General features: G+C 42.7%; 1 protein-coding gene across 1 annotated transcript in view; it reads right to left on the bottom strand.

Annotated features, from left to right (window-relative positions):
- Positions 1 to 14,527, bottom strand: part of LOC112249844 (arf-GAP with SH3 domain, ANK repeat and PH domain-containing protein 2-like) — a 45,434-nt gene extending 30,907 nt beyond the window's left edge. Inside the window, exons 1-5 of the mRNA XM_042321530.1 lie at positions 13,983 to 14,527; positions 7,601 to 7,673; positions 4,565 to 4,710; positions 3,817 to 3,891; positions 2,451 to 2,500 (exon numbers count right to left, since the gene is read on the bottom strand). Coding sequence (XP_042177464.1) covers positions 2,451 to 2,500; positions 3,817 to 3,891; positions 4,565 to 4,710; positions 7,601 to 7,673; positions 13,983 to 14,114 — 476 coding nt within the window. The 5' untranslated portion in view covers positions 14,115 to 14,527. The remainder of the gene's footprint in view (positions 1 to 2,450; positions 2,501 to 3,816; positions 3,892 to 4,564; positions 4,711 to 7,600; positions 7,674 to 13,982) is intronic.
- Positions 14,528 to 15,286: the final 759 nt, after the last annotated feature.

Here is a 15,286-nt window from a genome sequence, read left to right as displayed (position 1 = left end):
AGTGGTGGTAGTGGTGGTAGTAGTAGTAGTGGTAGTAGTAGTAGTGGTGGTAGTAGTGGTGGTGGTAGTAGTAGTGGTAGTAGTAGTAGTGGTGGTAGTAGTAGTAGTAGTAGTAGTGGTAGTAGTAGTGGTGGTGGTAGTAGTAGTGGTAGTAGTAGTGGTGGTGGTAGTAGTAGTGGTAGTAGTAGTAGTGGTGGTAGTGGTAGTAGTAGTAGTGGTGGTAGTGGTAGTAGTAGTGGTGGTGGTAGTAGTAGTGGTGGTAGTAGTAGTGGTAGTAGTAGTAGTGGTGGTAGTAGTAGTGGTAGTAGTAGTAGTGGTGGTAGTAGTGGTGGTGGTAGTAGTAGTAGTAGTAGTAGTAGTGGTGGTGGTAGTAGTAGTAGTAGTGGTGGTGGTAGTAGTAGTGGTGGTAGTAGTAGTGGTAGTAGTAGTGGTAGTAGTAGTAGTGGTGGTAGTAGTGGTGGTGGTAGTAGTAGTGGTAGTAGTAGTAGTGGTGGTAGTAGTAGTAGTAGTAGTGGTGGTAGTGGTGGTAGTAGTAGTAGTGGTAGTAGTAGTAGTGGTGGTAGTAGTGGTGGTGGTAGTAGTAGTGGTAGTAGTAGTAGTGGTGTAGTAGTGGTGGTAGTAGTAGTGGTAGTAGTAGTGGTGGTGGTAGTAGTAGTGGTAGTAGTAGTAGTGGTGGTAGTAGTAGTGGCAGTAGTAGTGGTAGCAGTAGTAGTGGTAGTAGTAGTAGTAGTAGTAGTAGTAGTGGTGGTAGTAGTAGTGGTAGTAGTGGTAGTAGTAGTAGTGGTGGTAGTAGTGGTGGTGGTAGTAGTAGTGGTGGTAGTAGTAGTGGTAGTAGTAGTAGTGGTGGGTAGTAGTGGTGGTAGTAGTGGTGGCGGTAGTAGTGGTGGTAGTAGTAGTGGTAGTAGTAGTAGTGGCAGTAGTAGTAGTAGTGGTGGTAGTAGTGGTGGTGGTAGTAGTAGTGGTGGTAGTAGTAGTGGTAGTAGTGGTAGTGGTGTAGTAGTAGTGGTGGTAGTAGTAGTGGTAGTAGTAGTAGTAGTAGTGGTGGTAGTAGTAGTGGTGGTAGTAGTAGTGGTGGTAGTAGTGGCAGCAGTAGTAGTAGTGGTAGTAGTAGTAGTGGTGGCAGTAGTAGTAGTGGTGGTAGTAGTAGTGGTAGTAGTGGTAGTGGTGGTAGTAGTGGTAGTAGTGGTAAAACAGTGGTGGCAGCAGTGGCGGTAGTAGTGGTGGTAGTAAGTGGTGGTAGTAGTACCAGTAGTGGTGGCAGCAGCAGTGGTAGTAGTAGTGGTAGTCAGTGGTGGTAGTAGTTCAGTAGTGGTAGTAGTAGTGGTGGTGGTAGTATTGGTAGTAGTAGTAGTGGTGGCAGTAGTAGTGGTAGTAGTAGTGGTGGTGGTAGTAGTGGTGGTAGTAGTACACAGTAGTAGTGGTGGTAGTAGTAGTGGTGACAGTAGTGGTGGTAGTAGTAGTAAAGTCATGGTTAGTAGTGGTGGAGTAGTAGTGGTAGTAGTAGTGGTGGTGGTAGTAGTAGTGGTACAGTAGTAGTCTAGTAGTAGTGGTAGTAGTAGTGGTGGTGGTAAGTACATAGCAGTTGGTAGTAGAGTGGTGGTAGTATAGTTAAGCAGTGGTGGTGGCAGTGTTAGTAGTAGTACTGGTAGTAGTATTAAACACATGTTCTGACTAGTAGTATATTAAACACATGTTGGTGGACTGGTATATTAGTGGTAGTACAGTGTTCTGGACTAGTGGTAGTAGCAGTGGTGGTGGACAGTGGTAGTATTAAACACATGGTTCTGACTGGTATAGTAGTAAACACAGTGGTGTTCTGACTAGTATATTAAACACAGTGTTCTAGTAGTGGTATATTAAACAGTAGTGGTGGTTCTAGACTAGTAGTATTAAACACAGTAGTTAGTGGTGGACTGGTGGTGGTTAAACAGTAGTGGTAGTGGTGGTAGTCAGTGGTGGAGTAGTAGTGGTAGTATAGTTAAACACAGTGTTCTAGAGTGGTGGTATAGTAGTAAACACAGTGGTTAGTAGTAGTGGTGGTAGTAGTGGTGGTGGTAGTAGTAGTGGTGGTAGTAGTAGTGGTAGTAGTATAGTGGTGGTAAACAGTAGTGGTGGTTAGTAGTAGTGGTGGTAGTAGTAGTGGTAGTATAGTAAACACAGTGGTGGTTAGTGGTGGTGGTAGTATAGTGGTAAACACAGTGTTCTAGACTGGTATATAGTGGTGGTAAAGTGGTGGTAGTAGTAGTGGTAGTAGTAGTGGTGGTGGTAGTAGTAGTGGTAGTAGTAGTAGTGGTGGTAGTAGTAGTGGTAGTAGTAGTGGTGGTGGTAGTAGTGGTTAGTAGTAACAGTAGTGGTTAGTAGTAGTGGTGGTAGTAGTAGTGGTGGTGGTAGTAGTAGTAGTAGTAGTGGTGGTAGTAGTGGTAGTAGTAGTGGTGGTAGTAGTAACTCACACTTTAGTTTCATAATCCTTCCAGGCTTTATCAAAAGGCTTTTTAAGATCCTGTGGAAATAAAACAGGAACAGTATTAACACAAGGGATACAAATGACAAGAGCTGAAGTCATGACTATCAATGGGCTTGGATTGGACTCAGGGGGACTAGCAGGTGACGATACAGGTGTTCAAGAAGACTAGTATGGGATAAGCCTACTCCCTCTTGTGCCACTGTTCTGACTGGTATATTAAACACATGTTCTGACTGGCATATTAAACACGTGTTCTGACTGGCATATTAAACACATGTTCTGACTGGTATATTAAACACATGTTCTGACTGGTATATTAAACACATGTTCTGACTGGTATATTAAACACATGTTCTGACTGGTATATTAAACACATGTTCTGACTGGTATATTAAACACGTGTTCTGACTGGTATATTAAACACGTGTTCTGACTGGCATATTAAACACGTGTTCTGACTGGCATATTAAACACGTGTTCTGACTGGTATATTAAACACGTGTTCTGACTGGTATAGTAAACACGTGTTCTGACTGGTATATTAAACACGTGTTCTGACTGGTATATTAAACACGTGTTCTGACTGGTATATTAAACACGTGTTCTGACTGGTCTATTAAACACGTGTTCTGACTGGTCTATTAAACACGTGTTCTGACTGGTCTATTAAACACGTGTTCTGACTGGTCTATTAAACACGTGTTCTGACTGGTCTATTAAACACGTGTTCTGACTGGTCTATTAAACACGTGTTCTGACTGGTCTATTAAACACGTGTTCTGACTGGTCTATTAAACACGTGTTCTGACTGGTATATTAAACACGTGTTCTGACTGGTATATTAAACACGTGTTCTGACTGGTATATTAAACACGTGTTCTGACTGGTATATTAAACACGTGTTCTGACTGGTATATTAAACACGTGTTCTGACTGGTATATTAAACACGTGTTCTGACTGGTATATTAAACACGTGTTCTGACTGGTATATTAAACACGTGTTCTGACTGGTATATTAAACACATGTTCTGACTGGTATATTAAACACGTGTTCTGACTGGTATATTAAACACATGTTCTGACTGGTATATTAAACACGTGTTCTGACTGGTATATTAAACACGTGTTCTGACTGGTATATTAAACACGTGTTCTGACTGGTATATTAAACACGTGTTCTGACTGGTATATTAAACACGTGTTCTGACTGGTATATTAAACACGTGTTCTGACTGGTATATTAAACACGTGTTCTGACTGGTATATTAAACACATGTTCTGACTGGTATATTAAACACATGTTCTGACTGGTATATTAAACACTGTGGTTAATAATATGTTATACACCTACCCCTTTGACCCCTTTCAGGTCTCCTTTCAGTAGACTGTCTAAGGGGAAGGTGATGATGTTGTTCATGTTCTGCAACTGAAAACAACAATTAGAGAGAGACACAGACAGGTAGAGAGACAGACAGGTAGAGAGACAGAGGGATGTAGAGACAGACAGGTAGAGAGACAGACAGGTAGAGAGACAGGTAGAGAGACAGAGGGATGCAGAGACAGACAGGTAGAGACAGACAGGTAGAGAGACAGACAGGTAGAGAGACAGAGGGATGTAGAGACAGACAGGTAGAGAGACAGACAGGTAGAGAGACAGAGGGATGTAGAGACAGACAGGTAGAGAGACAGAGGGATGCAGAGACAGACAGGTAGAGAGACAGAGGGATGCAGAGAGACAGACAGGTAGAGAGACAGAGGGATGTAGAGAGACAGACAGGTAGAAACAGACAGGTAGATAGACAGAGGGATGTAGACACAGACAGGTAGAGAGACAGAGGGATGTAGAGACATACAGGTAGAGAGACAGAGGGATGTAGACACAGACAGGTAGAGAGACAGACAGGTCGAGCCAGACAGAGGGATGTAGACACAGACAGGTAGAGAGACAGAGGGATGTAGAGACAGACAGGTAGAGAGACAGAGGGATGTAGAGACAGACAGGTAGAGAGACAGACAGGTAGATAGACAGAGGGATGCAGAGACAGACAGGTAGAGAGACAGACAGGTAGAGAGATGTGTGGTGTGAGATGGGGTCTCACCAGGTTCTTGAAGAGGGCTGTGAGCTCTTTGGTAAAGATGGCGAACTTGAGGAAGGCTGAGCCCACTTCCGGATCCTCTCTAGAGACACAGTTGTCTCCGAACTTCTCCATAGACTGAATGTACTGCTCCTCATTGTCAACGTGGGCTGAGAAACACAGTAGTCAAATCAAGTCAAATCAGAATTTGTGTAAAGGGGATTTTTCATGGGTCACAAACACACTTTACATCATTAAAAACGAATCAAAGAGGCTTTACACAGACTCTTATTTTAATAGGAGCCTCTATGCCATCCTAAAGAGTTAGTGAGACTTGTATCCTAAAGAGTTATTAGTGAGACTTGTATCCTAAAGAGTTCATAGTGAGACTTGTATCCTAAAGAGTCAGTGAGACTTGTATCCTAAAGAGTTAGTGAGACTTGTATCCTAAAGAGTTATTAGTGAGACTTGTATCCTAAAGAGTTATTAGTGAGACTTGTATCCTAAAGAGTCAGTGAGACTTGTATCCTAAAGAGTCAGTGAGACTTGTATCCTAAAGAGTCAGTGAGACTTGTATCCTAAAGAGTTATTAGTGAGACTTGTATCCTAAAGAGTTATTAGTGAGACTTGTATCCTAAAGAGTTATTAGTGAGACTTGTATCCTAAAGAGTTATTAGTGAGACTTGTATCCTAAAGAGTTATTAGTGAGACTTGTATCCTAAAGAGTTATTAGTGAGACTTGTATCCTAAAGAGTTATTAGTGAGACTTGTATCCTAAAGAGTTAATGAGACTTGTATCCTAAAGAGTTATTAGTGAGACTTGTATCCTAAAGAGTTATTAGTGAGACTTGTATCCTAAAGAGTTAGTGAGACTTGTATCCTAAAGAGTTAGTGAGACTTGTTAGTTAGTGGACATTTCATCTCTGTGATATTGTCTTTTCTAAATTGACCTGAAAATTTTTAGGTCTGATCACTGATAAACTTGTGAAGGCGTATACATTCAATTCAATACAACTGTATCCCCTCAGGGACACAAAGCGTCTCATAGAGTGCTGAGCGTCAGGAATTCTCTCTGCAAGACAGGAAACTGGCTTGGATGTGGTGTTCAATCAATCAAATGTATTTATAAAGCCCTTTTTTTTACATCAACAGATACAGAAACCCAGCCTAAAACCCCAAACAGCAAGCAATGCAGATGTAGAAGCACACGCAGGACCATGCAGGACCACGCAGGACCATACAGAAACCCAGCCTAAAACCCCAAACAGCAAGCAATGCAGATGTAGAAGCACACGCAGGACCACGCAGGACCATACAGAAACCCAGCCTAAAACCCCAAACAGCAAGCAATGCAGATGTAGAAGCACACGCAGGACCATGCAGGACCACGCAGGACCATACAGAAACCCAGCCTAAAACCCCAAACAGCAAGCAATGCAGATGTAGAAGCACACGCAGGACCATGCAGGACCACGCAGGACCATACAGAAACCCAGCCTAAAACCCCAAACAGCAAGCAATGCAGATGTAGAAGCACACGCAGGACCACGCAGGACCATACAGAAACCCAGCCTAAAACCCCAAACAGCAAGCAATGCAGATGTAGAAGCACACGCAGGACCATGCAGGACCATACAGAAACCCAGCCTAAAACCCCAAACAGCAAGCAATGCAGATGTAGAAGCACACGCAGGACCACGCAGAAGCATGCAGGACCACGCAGAAGCATGCAGGACCACGCAGAAGCACGCAGGACCATGCAGAACCACGCAGGACCATGCAGAACCACGCAGGACCATGCAGAACCACGCAGGACCACGCAGGACCACGAAGAAGCATGCAGGACCACGCAGAAGCATGCAGGACCACGCAGAAGCTTCATTAGAACAGAGTGTATGACCCAGAAACAGGATGAAAATCATTCTACTACTTTCCTGACTGACTTCCCACCACTCTCAACACTTTTAGTTGACATAAATACATTACATAAATCCTAAGTAAAAACACCTAACTGCTGCCTTGCCAACTCAATAGCTGTTGGAGTTGTCAACTCAAGACCAGCACAAACAGATCTGGGAACAGACTAGCGATGTCATTCTTACACAGCCTTTCATAACAGTGACGAGCATGTTGGGCTTGTAAAGTGTGTGTAAAGACTCAGAGCTTAGTTTACACAGCAGCTCTAAACAGAAGCAACGTGGCGTTAAAGCTAGAATCCTTAGATGCTACATCCATTTTTGTACATATAAATGATATATACATCCATTGATTGTTGAAGAATATAACTTATAAATGCCTGATGATTTTAGTTCAACTGTCACACTCCATGAGAACCCAAAATATAAGCTTGTTTTACCCCAAAGTTTGTAAACAAAATAAATGTAAACAAACACTGTATAGCCTCATAACATGGTTAAAACAATCATTTTGATATCATGGATGGTCAGTCTTTGCATCCAGCTCTGTCTCAATTTGAGACGGCTTTTTAGCGAAACAGGGGTGGGGAAAACACCTTGTTATTGTTTCAATGAAGGATTCTAGCTTTAAGGTATTTCCAGCATGTGTAGGTCCAACTGGGTTAGAGCCGTGGTTATCAGCCCCTGATCCAGGATTATGACCCTGGGATTACACTGGGAGGTCTGTGGGCTGGGTGGACAGGGACAGTCATGGAAGAAAAGGGCCTGGGTTTAACTGAGTAGGGACATTTAATATACCGTATTGTAGGAGGGACCTCTGCTCCTTAGGCCTGCTGGGACAGGTGTGTGGAATGGGAGGAATGTGTTAAGGTGCTATAAACATATCTCTCTCTCTCTCTCTAATATTATTGTGAAGTATATTGAGGGATACCAACATGCTGCACAACTGGAGTACAGAGGTTAGTGGATGTAGTGAATGTGATATAGGTGCTATATACATTATGGATATATGGAAACTGTACACCAGGACCGACTCACTCACTGGTGTACTGTGTTGCACTGTAATGTACTGTATTGTACTATGTAGTAGTGTACTGTATTGTGTAGTAGTGTACTGTACGGTTCTATACTGTTTTTTACTCACCCAGGCCAGAGATGTTTATGGCCTTGACAGACTTCTTGATCTTGTGAAGTACTCCTCTGTCTACATCTAGAACCTATAGGGAGAGAGAACACACAGAGACACATCTATGAGGTACATCTAGAGCCTGTAGGGAGAGAGAACACACAGAGACACATCTATGAGGTACATCTAGAGCCTGTAGGGAGAGAGAACACACAGAGACACATCTATGAGGTACATCTAGAGCCTGTAGGGAGAGAGAACACACAGAGACACATCTATGAGGTACATCTAGAGCCTGTAGGGAGAGAGAACACACAGAGACACATCTATGAGGTACATCTAGAGCCTGTAGGGAGAGAGAACACACAGAGACACATCTATGAGGTACATCTAGAGCCTGTAGGGAGAGAGAACACACAGAGACACATCTATGAGGTACATCTAGAGCCTGTAGGGAGAGAGAACACACAGAGACACATCTATGAGGTACATCTAGAGCCTGTAGGGAGAGAGAACACACAGAGACACATCTATGAGGTACATCTAGAGCCTGTAGGGAGAGAGAACACACAGAGACACATCTATGAGGTACATCTAGAGCCTGTAGGGAGAGAGAACACACAGAGACACATCTATGAGGAACATCATGTTTAACTATTTGTTACTTCTTTAATTATTTGTTACTTTAATTTTCTATTTTTCTACTTATCTATTTCTAATTTAACACATTTTTCTTCTTAACGCATTGTTGGTTAGGGGTTTTCACTGTCTACACCTGTTGTATGCTGCACATGTGACAATAAAATGTGATTTGATTTGATCAAGGGGCTGTAGGGAGAGGGATCACAAAGAAACACATCTATGAGGCAGGAAGTAAACAGAAAGGACTACTGGAACTATCACTCACTCACTCCTTAGTCACTGTGTGTATGAATTCCCCTGAGATTAGAGCAGTGAATGAGAGAATGGCCATGCAGTCCTGAGCCCAGCCCTACTGTTTACACAGTAACACGACAGACATGGCAACATGCCAGCCAAGCCCACGGTCTGCCTGCACAACCATAATGCTATAGTGATCGGCAGCCACTCTCTGTGAGTCCAAAATGGCAACACATTCTCATAGGGCTCTGGTTAAACGTAGTCCACTGCCAAGATACATTCTCTGATTTGAAGCTCAGAAACCAGAGAGGCTGTAAAAACAAGGAAATGGTTTGTGGGAAAACCACACTTGGGAACGATGGGGATCAGATGTTGTGGTCCTGTAATGGTCAACTGAAATAACAGTAGAGATCAGATGTTGTGGTCCTGTAATGGTCAACTAAAACAACAGTAGAGATCAGATGTTATGGTCCTGTAATGGTCAACTAAAACAACAGTAGAGATCAGATGTTGTGGTCCTGTAATGGTCAACTAAAACAACAGTAGAGATCAGATGTTGTGGTCCTGTAATGGTCAACTAAAACAACAGTAGAGATCAGATGTTGTGGTCCTGTAATGGTCAACTAAAACAACAGTAGAGATCAGATGTTGTGGTCCTGTAATGGTCAACTAAAATAACAGTAGAGATCAGATGTTGTGGTCCTGTAATGGTCAACTGAAATAACAGTAGAGATCAGATGTTGTGGTCCTGTAATGGTCAACTAAAACAACAGTAGAGATCAGATGTTGTGGTCCTGTAATGGTCTACTAAAATAACAGTAGAGATCAGATGTTGTGGTCCTGTAATGGTCAACTAAAACAACAGTAGAGATCAGATGTTGTGGTCCTGTAATGGTCTACTAAAATAACAGTGGAGAAATACATTAGATGAGTAGATGAACTCATTCAACTGACATATTTTGCCATTCCCGTGAGAATTTATATCTACAGTAATTACTAACTTTTTTGGGTGAGCAGATGACAATGCTGTGTCCTTGGTTGATGTGTCAGCCATTCTCTTACACCCTTTTCACACTATCATGCATACCCAAACCAAATGGTTTTGTTGTACTCCACATTGTCCGTCCACCGGACACTCAGCCAGCCCAGGGAGCCCAGTGGACACTCACCCAGTGGACACTCACCCAGTCCAGGGAGCCCAGTGGACACTCACCCAGCCCAGGGAGCCCAGTGGACACTCACCCAGTGGACACTCACCCAGTCCAGGGAGCCCAGTGGACACTCACCCAGTCCAGGGAGCCCAGTGGACACTCACCCAGTGGACACTCACCCAGTCCAGGGAGCCCAGTGGACACTCACCCAGCCCAGGGAGCCCAGTGGAAACACCCAGCCCAGGGAGCCCAGTGGACACTCACCCAGCCCAGGGAGTCAATTCAACGTCTATTCCACGTTGGTTCATTAAAATGATGTGGAAACAACGTTGATTCAACCAGTATGTGCCCAGTGGGAGGAAGGCATGGGAGTAGACAAGCTGGGACATGCTGGGCAGTCTGTGAGAGAGAAGAGGAGGAAAAGAAAGAGAGAAAGCATGCTAGGACAGGAGTGCATCAGCCCAAGCCCCAGGGACTCTCCCAGGATGCAGCAGTGATCTACCAAGCTAGAGCTTTGTTGTGAGCTAGACTAGAGAGTGATCCTCCGACGAGACTATATGGTAGTGTTCCCCACCACATAGCTCTGGTCCGGGGCATTACGTGCAGCTTGCTGACACTGAGGCTTCCTGGACAAGAGCTACCCACCATGCAACACAGGCAAGGAAACAGCAAGGCACTCCAGTCCACAGCAGGCTGCTCAGGCACTGTCAGCCAGATAAGAGGAACTGGGAAGGAGAGTGCTGCCTGTCAGTCGACCTGATGTAAAACCGCCATTACAGCTGCCTGCCTGCTGTCTGTTCTCGACATTAGTGTTGTTCTATCTGGCATTACACATCTCATACGTACAATTGAAGTTGGAAGTTTACATACACTTCGGTTGGAGTCATTAAAACTCGTTTTTCAACCACTCCACAAATTTCTTGTTAACAAACAATAGTCTTAACAAGTCAGTTAGGACATATACTTTGTGCATGACACAAGTCATTTCCAACAATTGTTTACAGACAGATTATTTCACTTATAATTCACTGTATCACAATTCCAGTGGGTCAGAAGTTTACATACACTAAGTTGATTGTGCCTTTAAACAGCTTGGAAAATTACAGAAAAGGATGTCATGGCTTTAGAAGTTTCTGATGGGCTAATTGACATTATTTTAGTCAATTGGAGGTGTACCTGTGGATGTATTTCAAGGCCTACCTTCAAACTCAGTGCCTCTTTGCTTGACATCATGGGAAAATCTAAAGAAATCAGCCAAGACCTCAGAAAAAAATGTGTCTGGTTCATCCTTGGGAGCAATTTCCAAATGCCTGAAGGTACCACGTTCATCTGTACAAACAATAGTACGCAAGTATAAACATCATGGAACCACGCAGCCATTATACTGCTTAGGAAGGAGAAGCGTTCTGTCTCCTAGAGATGAACGTACTTTGGTGCGAATAGTGCAAATCAATCCCAGAACAACAGCAAAGGACCTTGTGAAGATGCTGGAGGAAACAGATACAAAGTATCTATATCCACAGTAAAACGAGTCCTATATCGACATAACCTGAAAGGCTGCTCAGCAAGGAAGAAGCCACTGCTCCAAAACCGCCATAAAAAAGCCAGACTACGGTTTGCAACTGCACATGGGGACAAAGATTGTACTTTTTAGAGAAATGTCCTCTGGTCTGATGAAACAAAAATAGAACTGTTTGGCCATAACGACCATTGTTATGTTTGGTGGTAAAGGAGAGGCAGGCAAGCCGAAGAACACCATCCCAACTGTGAAGCACGGGGGTGGCAGCATCATGTTGTGGGGGTGCTTTGCTGCAGGAGGGACTGGTGCACTTCACAAAATAGATGGCATCATGAAGAGGGACAATTATGTGGATATATTGAAGCAACATCCGTCAGGAAGTTAAAGCTTGGTCGCAAATGGGTCTTCCAAATGGACAATGACCCCAAGCATACTTACAAAGCTGTGGCAAAATAGCTTAAGGACAACAAAGTCAAGGTATTGGAGTGGCCATCACACAGCCCTGACCTCAACCTATAGAACATTTGTGGGTAGAAAAAGCGTGTGTGAGCAAGGAGGCCTGCAAACCTGACTCAGTTACACCAACTCTGTCAGGAGGAATGGACCAAAATTCACGCAACTTATTGTTGGAAGCTTGTGGAAGGCGACCCAAAACGTTTGACCCAAGTTAAACAATTTAAAGGCAATGCTACCAAATACTAATTGAGTGTATGTAAACTTCTGACCCACTGGGAATGTGATGAAAGAAATAAAAGATTAAATAAATCATTCTCTCTACTGTTATTCTGACATTTCACATTCTTAAAATAGTGGTGATCCTAACTGACCTAAGACAGGACATTTTTACTTGGATCAAATGTCAAGAATTGTGAAAAACTGAGTTTAAATGTATTTGGCGAAGGTGTATGTAAACCTCCGAGATTCAACTGTATATACTGTATTCTATGGTATCTTAGTCACTTAATAATGTTTACATATCTTGCATTACTCATCTCATATGTATATACTGTTTTCTATACTATTCTTTAATATATATATTTTTAACCTTTATTTAAGTAGGCAAGTCAGTTAAGAGCAAATTCTTATTTACAATGACGGCCTAGGAACAGTGTGTTAACTGCCTTGTTCAGGGGCAGAACGACAGATTTTTACCTTGTCAGCTTGGGGATTTGAACTTGAAACCTTTCGGTTACCAGTCCAATGCTCTAACCACTAGGCTACCTGCCGCCCCACTCTACTGTACTGTATTCTATACTATTCTAGTGTATCTTAGTCCGTTCCGCTCTGACATCGCTCATCCATATGTACATAGTCTTAATTCATTCCTACTTAGATGTATATGTTGTGTAATTGTTAGATATTACTGCACTGTCGGAGCTAGAAACACAAGCATTTCACTACATCCACAATAACATCTGCTAAACACGTGTATGTGACCAATAAAATTTGACTTGGTCAACATGAGTGAAGCATGTGCCTGTATATGTGTTTCTGTCCAACTTGATATACACTGTGTTCAGTGGGGAAAATCTGTTTGACTTTCAGTTGTGAAACAGAGAAAGCCAATGAAATACAACACTTCCTTGTTTTGAGAGATTCCACTAAATGTAACTCTAACACAAGTTCATTCTAGTCACCTCTCCTCATGTGGTATATTCTGCAACACTGTACACACAGCAGCAGATCCTCTCATATGGCAGTGGGTGTGTGTGTGTCTTCCTCCATTGTGCAAAAACAGTATGCCGTAATTTGAATAGGCCCTAAACTGTGACACCAATCCAGTGATTCATACAGCCTGCCGTAAGGCCAGTAGTGTATCGGTGGCATAGAGAGACCACTTCCTTATTACCAGCCTATCACCTGCCTGACCTGGGGCATAGAGATCATTTCCTTATTACCAGCCTATTACAAGCCTGGCCCAGGCCAACAGCACATCTCCAGAGAACAATCAGGAGCAGATCTAAATGCCAACAGATGCCAGGAATACCGTAGAAAACACCCATTGTGGTCTACTGTGCATGACAGTAGGCCTTATGCCAACAACACAAGGGTTATGTCCCAAATAGTCCAGCCATATGGATGCCATTTGGGACCTAGTAAGGAAAGCCAATTCAATGGATATGGATGTGTGAGGGATCCACTGGGCATTAAAAGGTGTGGTACTACTCAAAGTTCGTATAGGGCTCAAGACTCTTTAATATGTGGATGTGTCCACACAAGCGAAACTGCCTCTCTGGCAAACAGATAAGATCTCTTCCTCACATTGGGGTAAGGCATTTTTGCATAAGTCACAGAGATGTTTGTAGCCTACAATAATGACATCTTTAAAATATGCTCAAGCCTCTTTAACACATGGAAGTGTCCACACAGTTGTCAAAGTGAAACAGCCTTGTAGTCAAACAGATAAGATAGCTTCCTCACACTGGTGAAAGGCATTTTATTTCACGAGTTAGAGACCTTTGTAGCCTACAATAATTACATATTTCAAAGGGAATTTTCAACTCAATTTTTTGTCTATGGATTGCTGAATGGTTTAGAATGGAATACCTATAAACTATGGTGTGGGCACTTGTTGGTGGACACTTGTGGAGAACGGCATGGGCGAGGTTCAACACAACTAGGATAAGAAAACCTGCTTTGATTTCGAAAAGAAAAGGTATTTTTTTCGTTACTATTTTGAGTTTAGAAGGTCTAGCCTGATCACTTTCGGGGAAACTGAACTCGACAAACAACTGTAAAAATGCGGTTTGGCCTACCTTGTGCGTAAAGACGCACACGTAAATCTAAGAACACCGTTTCACATTTCGAGTCAATTATATTAAGTTTTCACACTGCCATGGCCTGCACCCACCTCTTCTAATGTTGCCACGGCGTTCCGACAATGGGACATTCTAGTGGTGAAATTCGAGGTTGTGGGCGCTTTGTAGTCCTCGTTAGTTTCAGCCACAAATTCCGTGACCGTGATCAACTCCGGCAGCGGCATGTTTGCTCACTTTAAATGCGTTAATATCTATAAAATACGTTGTTCCTCAATTTGTTGTTGATTATAAACAGTAAGTTTACCCAACGGAAATGTAAGATTTATAAATCAAAGTGTGCCATACGATTTGTTAGGCTACTCCCAAATTTGCCATTCCGGTATCTGCGTCGATCCACATACAGTAAAAACTAGTAGTAAAATGTCCCTTTATTTGTGGGTTATCCTTGTATCCACCGCGAAGAAAAAAATACTCCAATACTACAGTTTGCCCACGGGAAAAAAATGTGAAATCCCTTTCTCCCTGTGGTCTATCCGGATCTATCCCACCAGCTCCAGTTTACACAACAACCTGTGACTGAGCGCATAAAGTGGAGCGTCAACCTGAACATAGAAAGGGGCGGGACGAACGCGTGAATGGGCATGTTTGGGCGAAAAGGAGCAGAGATGGATTTACCTTTGCTCAGTTGGCGTTCAACACTCACTAGCAATGACAGCTACGACAAAAGTTGAAGATAAGGTGGCTCCGGCAACAGGTGTGCGCCATAGGAACTCTATTTATGAATGAATAGTTATAAATAACTTTCCAAAATGGTGTACCTCGTAAATAGGTATATGGTCAAGATGTTGCAGATGGATATATATATATATATAAAAGGGGTTAAGATATACAGTATCAGTCAAAAGTTAGGACACACCAACTCATTCCAGGGTTTTTGTACATTGTAGAATACATCAAAACTATGAAGTAGCACATATGGAATCATGTAGTCACCAAAAAAAGTTTTAAACAAATCAAAATATATTTTATATTTGAGATTGTTCAAAATAGCCACCCTTTGCCTTGATGACAGCATTGCACAGGCTTTGCATTCTCTCAACCAGTTTCAAGAGGTAGTCACCTGGAATGCATTTCAATTAACAAGCCTGCCTTGTTAAAAGTTAATTTGTGTAATTTCTTTCCTTCTTAATACGTTTGAACCCATCTGTTGTGTTGTGACAAGGTAGGGGTGGTATACAGAAGATAGCCTTATTTGGTAAAAGATCAAGTCCATATTATGGCAAGAACAGCTCAAATAAGCAGAGAAGCGACAGTCGATCATTACTCTAAGACATGAAGGTCAGTCAATGCGGAAAATGACATATTGAAAGTTTCTTCAAGTGCAGTTGCAAAAACC

Source organism: Oncorhynchus tshawytscha, linkage group LG05 (assembly GCF_018296145.1).
Source record: "Oncorhynchus tshawytscha isolate Ot180627B linkage group LG05, Otsh_v2.0, whole genome shotgun sequence".
Classification (NCBI taxonomy): domain Eukaryota; kingdom Metazoa; phylum Chordata; class Actinopteri; order Salmoniformes; family Salmonidae; genus Oncorhynchus; species Oncorhynchus tshawytscha.
Note: the sequence above shows the minus strand (reverse complement) of the source record. Positions and strands in the feature narration are given on the sequence as shown.